Source organism: Mercenaria mercenaria, chromosome 3, assembly GCF_021730395.1.
Source record: "Mercenaria mercenaria strain notata chromosome 3, MADL_Memer_1, whole genome shotgun sequence".
Taxonomy (NCBI): domain Eukaryota; kingdom Metazoa; phylum Mollusca; class Bivalvia; order Venerida; family Veneridae; genus Mercenaria; species Mercenaria mercenaria.
In genome coordinates, this window is record NC_069363.1 from 80031870 (window position 1) to 80051453 (window position 19584).

At 36.1% G+C, this 19584-nt stretch overlaps 1 protein-coding gene across 1 annotated transcript in view; it reads left to right on the top strand.

Moving 5' to 3' along the window:
* The window catches only part of LOC123524289 (ran-binding protein 3-like), a 38734-nt gene extending 20316 nt beyond the window's left edge, over window positions 1–18418 (top strand). The window contains exons 9-15 of the mRNA XM_045302368.2: window positions 2844–3012; window positions 4134–4252; window positions 4989–5109; window positions 6454–6590; window positions 7125–7288; window positions 7860–7936; window positions 9379–18418. Coding sequence (XP_045158303.2) covers window positions 2844–3012; window positions 4134–4252; window positions 4989–5109; window positions 6454–6590; window positions 7125–7288; window positions 7860–7936; window positions 9379–9431 — 840 coding nt within the window. The 3' untranslated portion in view covers window positions 9432–18418. The remainder of the gene's footprint in view (window positions 1–2843; window positions 3013–4133; window positions 4253–4988; window positions 5110–6453; window positions 6591–7124; window positions 7289–7859; window positions 7937–9378) is intronic.
* The last annotated feature ends 1166 nt before the right edge of the window (window positions 18419–19584 follow it).

The window sequence follows — 19584 nt, forward strand, 5'->3', positions numbered from 1 at the left end:
TTGACATGTTGCATTGCGTAGTGGACCTCTACAAAATTTATTCAAATCATGACCCCCGGGGTCAAGATTGACCCCGCCCCAGGGGTCACTTGATTTTAAAATTTCTAAAAATAAACCAGAAGGCCCTATAGATCTTAGATATTTGACATGTAGCATTGCCTAGTAGACTTCTACAAAATTTATTCAAATCATGACCCCCGGAGACAAATTGACCCCGCCCCATGGGGTTACTTGATTGTAGATAGAAAAATCTTCAAAATTTTCTAAAAATAAACCAGAAGGCCTAGATCTTAGATATTTGACATGTAGCATTGCCTAGTGGACCTCTACAAAATTTGTTCAAATCTTGTTAAAATGTGTATGCCTATGTGCTCTATGTCAAAACTTGATCATATCATTTTGAGCAGTGGTACTCAGGTGAGCGATACAGGGCCATCATGGCCCTCTTGTTACAAAATTATGCCCCTTTTTCGACTTAGCAGTTTTTAGTTAAGTTTTTGTATGTAAGCTGGTATCTCAGTACCCACTAATGGGAATGGATTGAAACTTCACACAATTGTCCATTGTCATGAGCTGATATGCATTTTACAGGTTCCATAACCCTGTTTTGCAATTTTACAAAATAATGCCCCTTTTTCGACTTTAATATTTATTCAGTTGACAAGGCTGTTGAATAGTCGAGCGTTGCTGTCCTCCGACAGCTCTTGTTTTCTATGTAGTTTATTAAGTTTTTTCAAGCTCAGAAATTATGGAAGTTTAAAGCCTATGTTTGAGTCACTCTCCAGTTTGCTTTGAGAAATTTTATGTATTTCAATAATTTGAGAGTGTTTTCGAGAATCCAGCCAGGCTTGAACCTATTACCTTCATGGTAAGGTGGTGACATCTTACAGACTGAAACACAGCTCTGCTTTTGTCATAGTTTATTGTCCAGATTTAGAAAAATCTTGATATTTAACCTTTACCTTGCTAAATTTCTAAAATGGACTGGTCCATCATTCAATTTGGACAGTAATATTCAAAGAGGTGTTCTCTGAAAATTAACTGACTGAATAGTGAACAGTGCAGACCATGACCAGCCGGCACATCCATGCAGGCTGATCTTGGTCTACACTGGTCGCAAAGGCAGAATCACTTGCTGCCAGCAGGCTAAAGGTTAAAATGATGTAAGGGTAGCTGGGAATTACTGTCTGGAAATAGTGCTAAAATTTTTGTTGCCTCAATTCTGTGGTGTACTTACAGGTCAGAAGTTCATTTCGAGAAAATCAGCTATAAAGTTTTCAATTGTTATATTTGTCCAACTGCTGGAACATAATTGAATGGTTAAATACCCATTCAATATTACAGTTAAGTGTTCTAAGTGTTATCGTAATGTAGGTCTTAGCGAGACCTTTGTAATGATATGTATAAGTCCATTTTTATGCCCCCAAAGGTGGGCATATTAAAATCGCACTGCATCCGTGCGTGCGTGTGTCCGTGTAAATTCTTGTCCAGCCTGTAACTCTGCCATCCATGAAGGGATTTTGAAATAACTACGATGTGTCATGCGCAAGACCCAGACCCCTAGCTCCAAGGTCAAGGTCACAGAAGTCAAAGGTTAACAGGGTCTGTTTCGTGTCCAGTTCATATCTCTGCCATTCATCAAGGGATTTTGAAATTACTTGGTATAAATGTTCCCCATAATGAGACGACGTGTCATCCGCAAGATTCAGACCCCTAGCTCTAAGGTCAAGGTCACACTTAGAGGTTAAAGGTTAACATGGTCCGTTTCTTGTCCGGTCCATAACTCTGCCATCGATGAAGGGACTGTAAAATTACTTGGCATAAATGTTCCCTATATTGACATGACCAGTCATGTGCAAAACCCAGACCCCTAGCTCCAAGGTCAAGGTTACCTTTGGAGAACAATTTTTTTTTTTTTTTTTTTTTTTGTCTGGTCACAAAATGATTCAACCTAATAGACTGTTCTGGCATATTTTGCACAGACAACTGTAGCATTCTTGGGCACATTTCGGGGGACATTTGTCACTAATAGTGACAGCTCTTGTTAGTTATAACATTGTAGAATTGAGATTATGAAATGGCATCTGCATATAGGACCAAAGACATTCTGTTGGCCAGTTACCTTCCTTTCATGATAGAATTTAGTCAATTTAATTATCTTATTTTTGTCAGTGTTACTTAAAATCTAACAAAACAAAACATTTTTCCTATTGATTTTATAAGTACCTATCGGGTGTGTAATGTTATTTTGGTGGGTGCCGTCATGTTAAAAAATTCATTGACAGTAAAGAGGCCCTGCCCCGGGGTGTCAAGTTTTACATAGGCATATATAGGAAAAAACTTTAAAAATCTTCTAGACTGTTTAATTATAATTACCTGATGACCCCAAGTGATTATGGGTCATTTGACTGTGACCTTGACCTACTGACCTACTTTCTTGTTTTTTAAGATACAGCCTTGAAATTTGGATGACATGTACAGTTTTGCACACCGATTTTAAAACTGACTTTCAGTGACCATGAATATGACCTACTGACCTACTTTCTAATATTTTAGCATCAGTTTGCCATTTTAAACATGTGGCTCATATTACTCAGGTGAGCGATTCAGGGTCATCATGACCCTCTTGTTCAATTTTTCTCTTGCTGAAGAACAAAGTATATATCATATATATACTACAAATAAGTGTAGATGAGTATGCTATAAAAAGGTTGATAGCTTTGGCTGGAGAAATATGCACCTGTAATGCACCTTAAGTCGCACATTATTTGTTCTGCGGAAATTGTGCATATTTTCTTGATGCAAATCAAATAACATATAAACATAAATTTTATTCTTTTCAGGGTGTTCATACCTCACCAAAGGGTCTTGTCAGTAGTTCAGGATTTGTTTTTGGGGAGAATTTGGCCGAACGTGTGCAATTTAACAAAGATGGTGGTGAAGAAAAGTCAGAAGACAATGGAGTTGCCTCCCCTGATTCCACTGAACAGTCAGATACTGTTAATAATGCTGGTAGGATATCTACTTATAATGTTTGAAAAAGAAGCTTATAAAATTTTATGCTCATCAAGGGATGTGATAATATCACCATGGTCTGCCCTTCATGCACTATTTCTTGACTATATGTGCATTCAAACTTTCTTAGAATAAAATATTTGGGGGCCTCCGTGGCTGAGTGGTTAAGGTTGCTGACTTCGAATCACTTGCCCCTCACCACTGTGGGTTCGAACCTCACTCGGGGCGTTGTATTCTTAATTTGAGGAAGCCATCCAGCTGGCTTACGGAAGGTTGGTGGTTCTACTCAGGTGCCCGCCCGTGATGAAATAATGCACAGAGAGGCATATGGGATCTTCCTCCGCCATGAAAGCTGGAAAGTGGCCATATGACCTAGATTGTGTGGGTGCGACATTAAAACCCCCACACACACACACCAAAAAAAAAAAAAATATTTGTGGAAAATGATGTCAAGTCATAAGTAACAATTAAGTTCAATATTACAATTTAGAGTTTAAAAGATTTAACTAATATTTCATGTCTAGACTCATCTGTACCATTGAGAATCTTCATGTAACCCTAATGATACGTTGCGCACAAAACCAAGGTCCGCATATAGAATAAAGACCACATTTAGTAGGCTTAGAAGGTCCTACAGTTCTTGTCCAGACTATGGATCTGTCCTTCATTAGGGGTTCGGATAATAATTTACAGGTTGCCTTAGGAAAATGGCTTAAAAGTCAACAGAACAAGTTTAGAAAAGAAATTTACTCAGTAATGATGAAGTTAAGGTAATTGAATAAGCATTTATAAATATTTAATGTATTTTAGAACTAAATATTGATGCTGAAATTTGACTGTCTGTGTAACGAGTGAAGATACAGCTTGTAAATTCTATAATTCTTTAATCTGAAATGGGTACCGTAATATTAATGAAGATAACACCTTCCTTTTGTTTTTATAGTCAGAAATGTATTTCGGGGCCCCATGACAATTATTTGTATGTATATGCAATTTCATGAGCTTACTAAAATTGGCAAAGTAGACCCCCTACAGTGAGAGAAAAGATTTTTTGGGGAATAAGCAGTGAATGACTCACTCTGTGGCATCTTTTGATACAATTAGTTAATCTGTTACAGAGAGAGAAAAGACGTTGGAGGAATCAGCACGTGAATATCAGGCGACCCACAAGAGGGAAACAGAGTTAGAGGAGGTTGAGGTGGTTACAGGAGAAGAAAATGAATCCAACGTTTTACAGGTAAATACATGTTAACATTTACCCTGCTAAATTTCTGAAATGGACTGGTCTGTCATTCAATTTGGGCTGTACCATTTATTATTCGAAGGGGTGGTCACTGAAAGTTTACTGACTGAATAGCGAACAGTGCAGACCAAGATGAATCCGTGCAGGCTTATCTTGGTCTGCACTGTTCGCAAAGGCAGAATCACTTACCGCCAGCAGGCTAAAGGTTAAATAGTTAATTGCCCCTACTGTTTCAAGCTCTCCACTCGCATGAAATGTTGATAGTGGTATATAAATTTACAAGCATTGGTTTTATTCAATGTTGTTCATATAAATACTGTGTTCAAAGTATTCAAAGAGTTTTACTATATTTTTAACTCTTTTGAGCACTTGTGCTGAGTTTTTATGATCTCCCTGTGTCCATTAACATCTTACTTAAACATCTCCTCTAAAAGTAATTGTTATGTAAAAAATTTTACTATTTGAGCCGTGCCATGAGAAAACCAACATAGTGGCTTTGCGACCAGCATGGATCCAGACCAGCCTGCGCATGCGCAGTCTTGACAGGATCTATGCTGTTCGCTAACGGTTTCTCTAATTGCAATAGACTTTGAAAGCGAACAGCATGGATCCTGACCAGACTGCGCGGATGCGCAGGCTGGTCTGGATCCATGCTGGTCGCAAACCCACTATGTTGATTTTCCCATGGCACGGCTCATTTATTCATTTTGTCCTTCATTTGTTATTTCAGACAAACGGAAAATTATTTGTGTTCGATGGTGACACCCAGAACTGGGTGGAACGTGGGCGTGGCTTGTTGAGATTAAATGACATGAGATGTGAATCCTCCCAGACCTTCCAGTCCAGATTATGTAAGTTTCTATATTGAAATTGTGTGGAGCTTGGGCGTTACATGCTGAGATTAAATGAGAATGTGAATCTTGTCAATCAAGGTTATATATATGCTACTGGGTTGGAGTAGGTAAAAAGTGGGCGTAGCCCTCTGAGATTAACTGACAGATGTTTTCCCCCCAGACCTTTCCATCAAGATTTTTTCTACCGGCTAAATAAAAACAACCAACAACAACTTGCATTTTTAGTCCAAAAACATAGCTTACCAAGATAAGGGACCCAAAAATCTGTGTGAAAAACCCTAGCAGCTCAAATATATATTTGCGCCATTATAAGTAGTTTCTAATTATAGGTTACCAGAAAACTCAGCACATGCTGTAATATCATCAGTATTGCTGTAGGTACTTATTGTACGTTTAATAGTCCTGCGCACAAGACATGTACCAAATGTAAACTTTTGTTCATGACCCTAGGCATTCTGAAAATATCATAATTTATTTCAATGACCACGATTTGTCAAAGAAAGTGATATTTGGATCATTTGGCTCAAAATCTTTATCCTCAAAAAATGCAAGTTCATAAAATTTTGACTCAATTCGAAATTTTTTCTTGCATTTCATGAGTATGCGAGCTTAAATTCCAACACTTAGCTAGGTGACTAAAGGAAAATATTCATGTAGTCTATTAAATATGGAGCAAAATGAAAAAATGCTTGATTTCACACCCGTTATATATATACATAAATGATATAATTGATGCGTGAAGTTTATAGATTTTTTTTTGTTTTGAGTCACATGCAGTTTAGGTCATATGGCCATTTCCTAGCATTTGATAGTGGAGGAAGACCTCGGGTGCCCCTCTTCTTTCAGGCATGGGCAGGCATCAGGGTAGAACCACTAGACAGATTGATGGCTTCCTCACATGGAGGATTTTTATATCCAAAATGGGCTTTCAAACCTGAAGAGGTGAGGGACAAAAGATGTGGAAGTGAGCAGCCTTAACCACTAGTGCGCAGAGGACCTCTGCTATATGTTTGAAAATTCTGATATTTATTGTGTGCATCTGAAGGCATGTCCCTTTAAACTGGCCTTGAATAAAGGGGAGTGGTGGTCTAGTAGTTAAGGTGTTGGCCTCTCAACCAGGGATTCGTGGGTTCGAGCCCCATTGTGGTCACAACCACACCTTATATTACATCAGTACCAGTTTTTCCAGTGAGTGGTTCAAATAAGCTTGAAGCTTTCACAATCAAGCTAAAATAGATTAATGTAAACTGAAAACAGTATATAATAGCAATATATAATTGACCATTTTTTCCAGTTTCAGCCGTAGAAATGTTTAAAAACTGGTATGCTGTTATATTTCAGTAATGCGTACTCAAGGAAGTCTGCGCTTAATCCTGAACACAAAGATCTGGCCAGGTATGACTGTTGAACGAGCCAGTCAGAAAAGTGTTCGAGTCACTGGTACAGATGGTGATCATGTAAAAGTCTTTCTTATTATAGTAAGTTTTGAAATGTTTTTCCAAGACTGTGTCTGAATAAGAGATTATATAGATAAGATATATAAAGATTTCTTTGTCAATACAATATTTATTCTGTTAAAGTTTTATTTCTTTATAGCCTACTAAAGTAAAACACAGCATAGATTGGACACTATTCGCAGTGGTGTTATATTTTTGCTAATATTTATGAACATGAGTGACACTTGTTGAAAGGTCATGTGACTGGTAAGCAGCAGTATCTCTGAAAGAAAAAACAATTATAAATCTCAAACTCCGCAATGCTTATGTTTTTCGACTATAAAATCTTCAAATAAAAGATGTAAATTACAGAATCTACAGTGATAATGATATCTATCTCGAGCCTATGGGTAATTGTGTGTGTGTTTTCCTACACAGACTTAGGTGGTAAGTAATCAAAAGTTAATGAAACGTAATTGAAAGTATTGAAATGAAGCGAATTTTCATTAGCACGATGTTGTACAAATGATTATATCAGAATTGACGTATCATATGTAACTATAACTCTGTTTTCAGACAAATCCTAAAGATTCAGAGAATTTGTTACGAGCGTTGGACTGGCGAGTACAACAGTTACGTGTACAGGAGGAGAAGTTAAAGGACAGTGGGGTCAAGGTTGCAGAGAAACGAAAAGCTGAGCCAGAGTCGCCCACTGAAGAATTTACAGTCAAGAAAACAAAGTATAAACAGCATTTACGTTGTACATTGTTGGTGAAGTTAATTTAAGAAGTGCTTTCAATATCACTTTGGTTGTGTACATTAAGGAATAAATACTGTGATGATTTGGCTGTCAAACTAATACTGTTTTTAAACATTCTATATCAGTCAGAAAATTTTCATAGATATTTTTCAAAGGATTGTTAGGGACATCGGCTTGAAAATACCCAATACAGAGATTCATACATCATTTTACAGAATAAACACTCAGGAGATCTACAGTGTTTTATTGAGAGGAGCGTAAATTTTTTGTTCTGCGGCCTGGTCCTTGTCATGAAAAAATGTGACCTTGAAAGTCAGGCTCTTGGCCATTCTGAAAATGCTTCACTGGGTTTAAATATGTCATATCCAATAAAGACAGACACAGTAAGTAATGCTATGTAACAAATAGATTCCACACAAAATCTGTCCAAATAACTGGAAAACTTTTATTGGAATTATATAGGGATTGAATGGTGCTTAACTTTGTATCCAAATAAGCGAAATATTCCAATAACTAATATTCAAATAAGTGGAATTGACTGTAATTTGCAGAAAATCCGATGATGAAGCTCAAGCCAGCTATAAGAGAGAGGAGTCAGACAGTAGTGTTGTAGATCCCGAAACTGAAGGTAAATCAATGACATTGTTTGAGATGTTTGAGCCACGCCATGAGAAAACCAACTTAGCGCAGTCTGGTCAGGATCCATGCTGTTCGCTTCCAAAGCCTATTGCAATTAGAGAAACCGTTAGCGAACAGCATGGATCCTGACCAGACTGCGCAGATGCATGCTGGTTGCAAATGCACTATGTTGGTTTCTCATGGCGCGGCTCATTTATGAAAGATTTGTGTGGTTTATGTTTGAAGCAAGAGGGCTTGCCATGTCTTTATTGTAAACTCAGTGTTGCCACATATTGTGCCAGAAATGGTTGGTTTGTAATTTAACTTGGCAGAAAGTTTTTATGTTTTGTGCCAAACATCAAAACTCCTTACTTTTTCATAAGTGATTGTTGCAGATAACGGGGAGATATAATGAAGTCACTTGGGAAACGTATGCGAAATAATTTATTTTCGACAATATAAATGTTCATGACTTTCTTGAGAACAAAATCTGGTGAAATTGTTGGATTTGTACCTTTTTCTATGGAAAAAAAAGTCACGTTTTCAGTATGTGTAGTGTGCAGATTGCTGTGCAACATTAGGTTGTAACATTGAAAATATGCATGTTGCATTTGTGTAACGCCCAAATAGTGTGATTTAATTAAAAGGCTACAAGGTATTGATGTCACTTGATATTCAACATTGGCATTGTTTTATAATTAGGTCAATTACCATAAATTCTTTTGTGCTTTCTTTGAGTTATGGCCCATTTTAAGTTTAAAAAAATGGTATTTCTTGTCAAAGATTTGTGTTAATGTCGACTTTTCTTGAAAACTACAAACGTGTTTGTTATAAGATGAGTAACTAGATGAAGAACCAAGAACTTTGGAATGCATTTTCATTCAAATAATGGCCCATTCATTAGCTAGAAAATTGCTTTATCATAGTTGGTACACTTTTCTTGACTACTGTAAGGGCTATGGCTTTGAAACTTAATACATTTATTTATAATCAGTAGTGGAGTAAGAATGCCAGGCTCTGCATATTGACAAATGTCAAGCACTTGTAGACAAGCATTGACTCTTGCATTTGATGTTTTTATTGTAGAGATAAAGTAAAACAGTCATACTAGTATGCAGAGAAAAGAAATATTTCTTTTTTTTTAGTAATTTCTTATGTGTATGTGTTCTCACTTGAGGTCATATACATGAAGGGACTTTCCAGGCATTTTTTGAGCTCAGACGCACCTTGATATAACCACAGACCTTCTGCTAGCCAGCTGGATATCTTCCTCACAGCTCACGCAGGGCTCGAACCCACAGGTGTGACTGGTAATAGATTAGAAGTCAGGAACTTTAACCACTAATGCTTAGAGGCTAGCAGGTGAATGTACTTGATAAATTTTGAAAAATGAATTTGACAGTAAAATTTGAATTGCATCCCTTTGACAACTTTGGTACAATTTATTTTCAGTTTCTTCAGAGAGTCACGCTTCGTCATTTACGCTTAGAACAGACTCGGATTGATCAAAATGCTGGTATAGACATTTGAGAGGATAGTGTAGCAGTATTTATTGTTGACGAACGACATCACTTGCTCTTCTTTATTTTGCCAGTGACATACTTACTGGCAATTAAACAAGTCTGTGTTGCAGTGATGTTTGACTTCCCCAACCTTGACTAGGAATATTTGAAATCTGTGAACGATTTCAGGGACATACGTGATGATTAAATGCAGTTTGTATCATTGATACTAGATATGTACAATAAGCATTTTCTAGGCAATGTGACAGATTATTGCGAAGGGTTTTTGACATTTTTACGAGCAGTGTTGATTGCGTAAGGGATGAATTTTGATTTCAAACTTTCTTTCTTTTTTTGTCCATAATATGTTGTAAAATTGAGGATCTCAAAATAGATTAAATGATTTTCCTTTCTTGAAAGATATTTTAATAAAAATACATATTTTATATATTTATGCTGTTATAGCAATAGTTAAAAATGTGCTCGCCTTGGTGCATTTTTTTCCCTTGAAAATTCATGTTACAACTGAGGAAAACCTTCAGGATTACTGAGACATTTAATGTAAGCAAGAAGATGATTGGTTTTGAAAAAAATAATTTTTTGTATTCTACATGTTGAAGACATTAAATACATTGATGTTAATTTCAGCAGACTGTTATTCTCTGACACTATCGTCTATTTATGGGATTTTTCAAAAATCAAAACTTTCTATGACACTTAGAGGTATAAATTGAATATACTAGTACTAAATTTGTATAAGTTTTTAGCTATAAGGTATTTCTTACTTATGTATATTGAGTTATATGTGTTAATGTGCAGTTTGTTTTATTAAATCTATATGGGTATACCGTACCCAATTTTAAGGCAGTTGGGACATGTCATCACACATCTGTGCTAAAAGGGTGTGTACAGGGGTCATTGCTAATTTGTGTTGACACACATCTGTGCTAAAAGGGTGTGTACAGGGGTCATTGCTAATTTGTGTTGACACACATCTGTGCTAAAAGGGTGTGTACAGGGGTCATTGCTAATTTGTGTTGACACACATCTGTGCTAAAAGTTTGCACAGGGGTCATTGCATAGTTGTGTTGACACACAGTCTCTGCTAAAATAGTATGTACAGGTTGTGTTGGCACACATCTGTGTACATACATTGCTAAAATTGTGTTGTCACAGGGTTCAATGCTGGAATCCTTAATCAGTAGTTAAGGGTTTGAATCCCGTTATAGGGAAGGAATGAGTGTACTGTCATAAGAATTGTAGGGAGTTACTGGCAGAGTTAATACCAAAGAAAATGGGATAGCTTGAAATGTAAGTGGTGCATAATGTGTTAACTGAAGCCAGAAGGCTCCTCTTGTTATCTCAGGTGGAAGAGCACAAGACTCTGGATTGGGAGGTTGCAAGGTCAGTCTGTGGGCAAGATTAACATCCTACATATGATTTGATGGAAGGTAAAATGTCTGAAGTTGTCTGTCCTCCACTTTGAAATTATGTGGAGAACTTGTTCATCCATCACCATGGATATATATTGGGAGATGTTCATCTACAGATGTTTGTCCTCAACCTGGGGTTTATGTGGAGAAGTTGTTTATCCCCTGCCTGTGATTTATATGGAGAAGTTGTTCATCCTCCACCTGAAATTTATGTATGAAGTTGTTTATCCTCAGCCGGGGATTGTCCGTCCTCCACCTGGAATTTATGTGGAGAAGTTGTCCATCCTTACTGTAGGATTAATAGGAAAGAAGTTGTTTATCTTCCAGGTGGAATTTCCATCACCTGTGATTTATGTGGAGAAGTTATTCTTTACTTTATGGTGTAGAATCCAGGTTAGCTTAACTGACCTTCGTTAAATATTTAAAAAAAATTAAGAAGGGTAAGACCCACACGTGATCTAAAGTCTGTAGCACTGGTAATAGTTTGAGATTGCACGCCTGTAATACTGGAATATCGGGAAACATTTTAAAGTGGCAGGTCTGATGAACATAAGTCTTTACATTTATTTAGGATACGAAAAAAATTGCATATTGCAAGAAAAAAGTGTTAAAAAATAATATTTTTTATTTCTTTCTTCTATTTCTTGTAGAATCTGGTATATAAGCAAAAGAATCTGTCTCTTCAGGTAGATGTGGATGGAAATATTGACTCCCTTGTAATTGTTTTGGCATAAAATGCCAGACCTTGTTCCTGCTTCAAATTAAACAGTTATTCCTAAGTGTAAAACCAGTCTTGCAAAAAGTTCAGCACACAACCCTTTCTTCTTATTTGCCTGTTATTCTAGATATATTCCAAAATTATAAAAGACGGTTTAATCAGATTTTACAGTGTAAAAAAATTGTGATGTGCAGAACTAAAGTCAGTTTCTTATTTTATACTGAAGATTCTTTGGTCATGTAAATAAATAGCTTACTTCTGACATGTTCATTTTCACTTACTTTAATTTTTGATTCAGTCAGGAGGCTTAAGTGGCCAGGGCCTCTCATTTCTATTACACAAGTTGGGAGCTTTCCTTTTTTACCTAAACTGTGTTGGTGTGCTGTAAAACCCAAATCAGAACTCTTTTATGTCTGGTCTTTAAAGTGTTCATCTTCTTCCTCAAGTTCATGCATTTAAGTTGATGTTTGCTGCAGAAAGCTTGTTGCTGGTAGTGAGAAATAGTGGTCATTTACCATCTAAACATACTGCAATACTGTTGAGAAATCTTCTTTGATATCCCAATAAAACAGTTTGTATACTTGAAGTTGATGAATAAGAATGCACTGGAGTCAGGGATGTAAAATTGAATTTGGAAACCAGTCTTCAGAATGCTACCTTGCCATTGGTCGGTATCAAGATTAAGGTCATAAATTGACCAATTAGATGTTACAATTTTTAGACTGGTTTCCAAACTTACATTTTATACCCTGATGCTCAGACTGGTTTATAAAACATTTGAAAGCAGTCTTGTAAATTGTTATTGATATGGAAGGGTGAAGATGTCTTAAGTGCATATGGATGATGAGACAAGTAGACCTCTTTCGCATTTACAAGTCAATGTACCGGTATCTTTTTTAGGGATAAACACAGTTTGTGAACCTGATATGCTGTTGCAGTTGTTTCTGAAATTTGAAGATTACTTTACCAGTAGGTTATTCTGCACTGCTCTTTCCCCTAAAAAATACATCTGTTGCTGAGATAGGACTGTGTCGGTAGTAAATTTTGTTGGCATAATTTCATGGTTTGTGCCTAAATGGCTGTTTCCGCGTGAAATGAATTTGTGAAATACACATTTTTAGGTGCAATAAATGAAAAACTATATACTTGTTGTGAACTGCTTTGTGAATCATTACAACCTTAAAATTTAAAATGAGTTGTTTCCTGCTGAAAAAGATGATTTAAGCCGCGCCATGAGAAAACCAACATAGTGGCTTTGCGACCAGCATGGATCTAGACAAGCCTGCGCGTCCGCAGTCTGGTCAGGAGCCATGCTGTTAGCTAACGGTTTCTATAAGTGCAGTAGGCTTTGAAAGCAAACAGCATGGTTCCTAACCAGACTGCGCGGATGTGCAGCTGGTCGCAAAGGCACTACGTTGATTTTCTCATGGCGCGGCTCATTTCTCAGTATGTAAAACTCCTCATGGCTGGTATTGATGGTCATAAAATACTTGAATAATTACATTTTCGCAAAAACAAAAGTTTTCTCTGGTATGAATGAAGATGTATGTCTGGTGTATACTAAAGAATAAAAGACTGATGATAATTGCTGGGTAAATTTATGACATATTTCTAGATTATTGTATACAAATATGTGTTTTTACTTTAAGATCTGAAATACAGTGCTATTACAAAAGTTTGTTTTTCTGTGTTTTGTTGAATTTTATTGATGTGACTCAGGCTTGAACCTTATCACTGGTCTGTTCAGGGTATAGGACTAATTGTTAGGTATAACTACAGACAAACCTGTCCATAAAGAAATGGTGTGTCAGATTTGTGATTAATCTGAAGATCAAGACTTCACATGCCAAAATATCTTCTTTTTTTTTTAACCCTCACCTTGCTAAATTTCTGTGATGAACTTTTCCATCTTTCAGTTTGGACACTACCATTAACTGTTAAAGGGGTGCTTACCAAAAGGATACTGACTGGATGGTGAACAGTGCAGATCATGATCAGACTGCACTGGTTGCAAAGGCAGAATCAATCCTGTCCCACATGATAAGGGTTAAAATTGATGCAAATCCAAGGATAATAGTGATCCATATGATTACATAACAGTTTTGTGTACAGAAGCTTTTTGAGATTCTGCCTTTGCGACCAGTGCAGACCAAGATCAGCCTGCACATCCGTGCAGGCTGATCATGGTCTGCACTGTTCGCTATTCAGTCAGTAAATTTTCAGTGAACACCCTTCGAATAATAAATGGTATCACCCAAATTGAATGATGGACCAGTCCATTTTAGAAATTTAGCAGGCTAAGGGTTAAATGATCATGATTTTTCTTCATAGATATAAGGAACAAGTATTTCTGATGTAAACTTTCATTGATAATTTTATTTAAATCTCAACTGTTGACAGTACAATTTTTTGGAGCTTTACATTAAATGGAGCTATGTTGCTGTGAACTTGTAGTTTTAGTTCAGGGTGTGTGTGTGTGTGCAAAAATCAAAATTTCATGTAATTTGCATAATTATGGTGTTCATTGAAAACAATTTATATGAAACACAGTCTTAGTCTTGTCTAAGATTATTTTAAATTTATTTCTAGAAAAAGGGGAATTTGTGGCATTCAGACCTCAGGATATGGATTTTAATGCAATACAATGGCGTAAATGAATTTTGGAAAGTGTTTGTCTTGCTTTGTGAACCAGTCAAGCCAACAAGGTTGAACAATATTTTACTATAGAACTCATTTTATGAAACTTTAGCAAATTAATGACTTAATTTTACCATTATCATTGATTGGTATCACTCGAGTAGCAGCAGTGTCAAAACGGTAATAATTTGAAAGTTTTCTTAAGAGTATATTGTATACTGTGAAATCATTAAATTTCGTGGGCATGAAATTTCGTGGTTTGGGTCAAACTGGCAATTTCGTGGGGATATGAATTCGTGGATTTCAACTTTTGAACATAAAATAAATGGGAATTTTACTTGTTCGTTGGGATTAAATTTCGTGGATTGATTCAACCACGAAATCCACGAAAATTAGTCCCCCACGAATATTAATGATTTCACAGTAACCCCACCTAGAACCTGGATTTAATCCAATCTTTGTTGAAGCTTAGTATGTATTATGTAGACTTGTCTCCCTTATATTGAGGGAAATTTTATTGCTAGAACATTTAGTTCATGGGCATAAGATTTCATGATTTTGATCTAAACCGTTATTTTGTGAGTATAAAATTTCTTGGTTTTTGTTATAACTGTTGTGACCGAGGCATGAAATTTTGTGGTTTTTATCTAAATATTATTTCATGGGGAAATGAAATCTTGGATTTCATTTTTTTAGGAAAGAACCAATAGATATTTAATTTGTTGGTTGGGATTGTATGGATTGATGCAACACTGAAATTCATGAAAATTATTCCCCCACAAATATTCACAATTTCATAGTACACATATCTAGGCCTCTTTTGGGAATACCATTGTGTGGACTACTAACCCTTGCCCTGCATAATTTCTGAAATGGCCTGGTGCATCATGCAATTTTGGCATTCATTGTTAGCTAGGTCACAGTGAATTCATATGTAAGAAAAACATAATAAAAATTTAATGTTGAAAGACAAAATATACTTGTCTTCTTTCCTTCTTCTGTTGTAAACCTTTAGCTTGCTAAATTTCTAAAATGGACTGGTCTATCATTTAATTTTGCCAGTACTATTTTTATGCGAGGGGTGTGCACTGAAAATTTACTGAATAGCGAACAGTGCAGAACAAGATCAGCCTGCACAGATGTGCAGGCTGATCTTTATCTGCACTGGTCACAAAGACAGAATCACTTGCTGCCAGCAGGCTAAGGGTTTAAGATCTACAGAGAAAAAATGAAGATATAAATCAAATATGTGAAGCTTTGGTTAATGTTAAAATTTTATGTAAAAAAAAATGGTTTTTGTGCATGAAATGAAAATTTAAAAATGTTAAGTCCAGCTTTTGTAAATCAAGATAGAAAAAGCTGTTTAAAAGGACTTCTTGAAATATTATCACAAGTTTTTATGTGAAGTTTGGCTTTGTTTTGCACAGTTTGGATAGATATTATACATCATTTAAAAGATCATCAGGGGTGATAGTAGAAACATTTTAATTTTTAAAGATAGTTTGATACTGTAAAATATTGTAAAGATTCTGTCTTGAATAATATTTATTTTTTACAGTGGAATATTTGTAAGCCATCTAAGATGCCTGGAACATTTTACTATTGCAATCCACAAACAAATAAAGTCAGACTTTTTGTGTCCAAAATGGTGGAAGTTTGACAACATCAAGATATTTTTTGCCAATAAATTTAAAATTGATAAACTCCCTTGGTAGCCTAGTGGTAGAGCACCCACTTTGAGTGAGGGAGTTTGTGGGTTTGCTCCCGGACCATGTCGTAGCAAAGACTTGAAAAATGGTACCAGTAGTTTTTGCTGCCCGGCATTACAAGGATAGTATTAGCAATGGTCAGCCCGGTCTCAGTATAATGTGACTGAGAAGGGTATCAATTTGTGTGTCTACAGCATAATGCAGCACTATCAAGTTGGACAGGGGAGCGGTGGTCTAGTGGATAAGGTGTCTGCCGCTCAATCCAGAGGTCATGGGTTTGAGCCCCACTGGCATCACGACCATGACCTATCATATGACCCCAGTACTAGTTTTTCCAGGAAACAGACTGGAGAGTGGTTCCAATAAGCTTAAAGTTATCACAATCGAGCTAAAACAAATTAGTATAAACTAAAGTTGGACAATGCACTCCCTGCTACTACTAGACCTCATCATTTATGTGACTGAAAAAATGTGAAAAAAGGCAATTTTAGCCAAACACACACTCAAGATTGATAAAGGTTCTTTAACAATTGAAAGAGTTTCTGTTACAACCCTCAGAGTTTTTTACAGTTATTATATTATGAGTTGTATTGTCTTGCATTTTAAGAGAAATGAAGGAAAAATGTGTTTTGGATAAGACTGATTAGACAGTAGTTTACTGTGAAATCATTAATATTTGCGGGGGACTAATTTTCATGGATTTCATGGTTAAGTAACAACTTTATTTCCAGAGGCTACACATTGGGTTTCCCCATCTACCATGTGGGCCTCAACATAATATAATTATACAGTATAACACAACATTAAACAAACATTACCAAGCATAGAATATCATTAATACAAAATGTACAATACAGGATTTAAACAAGCAAGCCAAAGATAAAAGATACAAAATGAGGTGCAGTTATAATCCCAAACCAACAACAAAGTAAACAAGAGGGTCATGAAGTCAATCTTATGCCAGTGAACAAGTAAAATTCCCATTCATTTTTAGCTCGACTTTTCGAAGAAATGTAGAGCTATTGCACTCGCCCCGGCATCGCTGTTGGTTAAAGTTTTTGATAAAGTCAAATATCTCTGTTACTATCAAAGCTATTGACTTGAAACTTAAAATAGTTATTTACTATCAAAGTCTACACCAGGAGAAACAATCCCCATAACTCTGATTTGAATTTTGACAGAATTATGCCCCTTTTTAACTTAGAATTTTTGGTTAAAGTTTTTGACAAAGTCAAATATCTCTGTTACTGTCAAAGCTATTGACTTGATACTTAAAATACTTATTTACCATCAAAATCTACACCAGGAGAAACAATCCCAACAACTTTGATGAATTTTGACAGAATTATGCCCCTTTCTAACTTAGAATTTTTTGTTTAAATATTTGGTAAAGTCAAATATCTCTGATACTATCAAAGCTTTTGACTTGAAACTTAAAATACTTATTTACCATCAAAGTCTACACTAGGAGAAACAATCCCCATAACTCTGATTTGAATTTTGACAGAATTATGCCCCTTTTTAACTTAGAATTTTTTGTTAAAATTTTTGATAAAGTCAAATATCTCTGATACTATTAAAGCTTTTGACTTGAAACTCAAACTAGTTATTTACTATCAAAGTCTACACCAGGAGACACAATTCCCATAACTCTGATTTGAAATTTGACAGAATTATGCCCCTTTTTAACTTAGAATTTTTAAAAGAAAAATTTGATAAAGTCAAATATCTCTGTTACTATTAAAGCTTTTGACTTGAAACTCAAAATAGTTATTCTCTATCAAAGTCTACACCAGGAGACACAGTTCCCATAACTCTGATTTGAATTTTGGCAGAATTATGTCCCTTTTTAACTTGGATTTTTTTTTACTGGCAAAGCTCTAATTCAGAGTCAAGCACTGAGAAAAATCGAGCGCGCTGTCTTACAGACAGCTCTTGTATGTTCAAAGGTTGAAAATCCACGAATTCACATCCCCACGAAATTCCCGTTTTGACCAAACCACGAAATTATATGCCTTCAAAATTAAATGATTTTACAGTATCGAATTTCATGTCACACAATGTAGGTCCTACTGTATAGCAACTTTTTAGCTTGGATGGTAGCTATGGACATGCATGCATCATTTTTCATTTTAGGCATAAAGCGGGTATCTGTGTAGAACCACTGACCTCCCACAGCCGAGCAAGGTGGCTAATTTAACCAGTATGAGACTGAAAAAAAGGAGCTCTCAGGTGCAGATTATTTGAACTTAAGAAATAAAATAACTAAAGAAATGTCTTTAAAATTGTATGTCAGTAAATCCTTAATAGTATGTTTATCAGATGATTTTAATGCTTATAGTTTTATGTCATTGAACTGTATTGTTCTAATCATGTTATAGTATTTCCTTAATGATTTTTGTCTCATTCACATGTTCATTGTAAGCTAGGTCACAGTGAATTCATATGTAAGAAAAACATAATAAATGTTGAAAGACGAAATACTGAACAAGGCATTTACTTGTGTTCTTTCTTTCTTCCTATGTAAACCTTTAGCCTGCTAATTTTCTAAAATGGACTGTTCCAGCTTTCAATTTGGGCAGTACCATTTATTATTCCAAGAGGTATTCACCGAAAGTTTACTTACTGAATAGCGACCAGTGCAGACCAAGATCAGCCTGAACAGATGTGCATGCTGATCTTGGTCTGTACTAGTCGCAAAGGCAGAATCTCTTACCGCCAGCGGGGCCTCCGTGGCCGAGTGGTTAGAGTCGTTGACTTCAAACCATTTGCCCCTCATCGATGTGGGTTCGAAACCTCATTTGGGGCGTAGAATTCTTCACGTGAGGAAGCCATCCAGCTGGCTTACGGAAGGTCGGTGGTTCTACCCAGGTGCCCGCTCGTGATGAAATAGTGCACGGAGGGGCACCTGGGGTCTTCCTCCACCATTAAAAAGCTGGAAAGTGGCCATATGACCTAGAATTGTGTCGGTGCGACATTAAACCCAACAAAATAAATAAATAAACTTACCGCCAGCAGGCAAAAGGTAAAAAGCTTCCTCAGTGACATGCATGTGATCGATTTCAACAACATTCTAGAACCATAGAATTTCGTTCAATTCAATTCAGCCTCCTTAATCTTCTTAATTTTAAGTACTCGTATTTGATCGAAATTAACAATGTTTTAAAAGCTTTTGAAGTTTTGGTACAATGTACACAAGCCAAAGTGGTGTGGTCTGAATTTAGACAATTGTCTTTCAATATACATGCCCATCAAGTACCATTTGTTACATACGATGACAAATTTGTAAAATAATAATAGCTGGGCAGAAAGCAATATGTAAACAAGAGCTCGTCGAACACGAAATGCCCCCCTTGATGCATTCAGTAATTGCACAAGGAACAGAAATTATATGAATACTGTGAAATCATTAATATTCGTGGAGGACTAATTTTCGTGGATTTCGTGGTTGGGTCAATCCACGAAATTTAATCCCAACGAACACGTAAAATTCCAATTCATTTTATGTTCAAAAGTTTAAATCCACGAATTCATATCCCCACGAGATTGCCGTTTCGACCAAAACCACGAAATTTCATGCCCACGAAATTAAATGATTTTACAGTATATAGAAACAAAAGTTCTACCATTCTGGTTTAATCTGACCTTGACCTTTAACC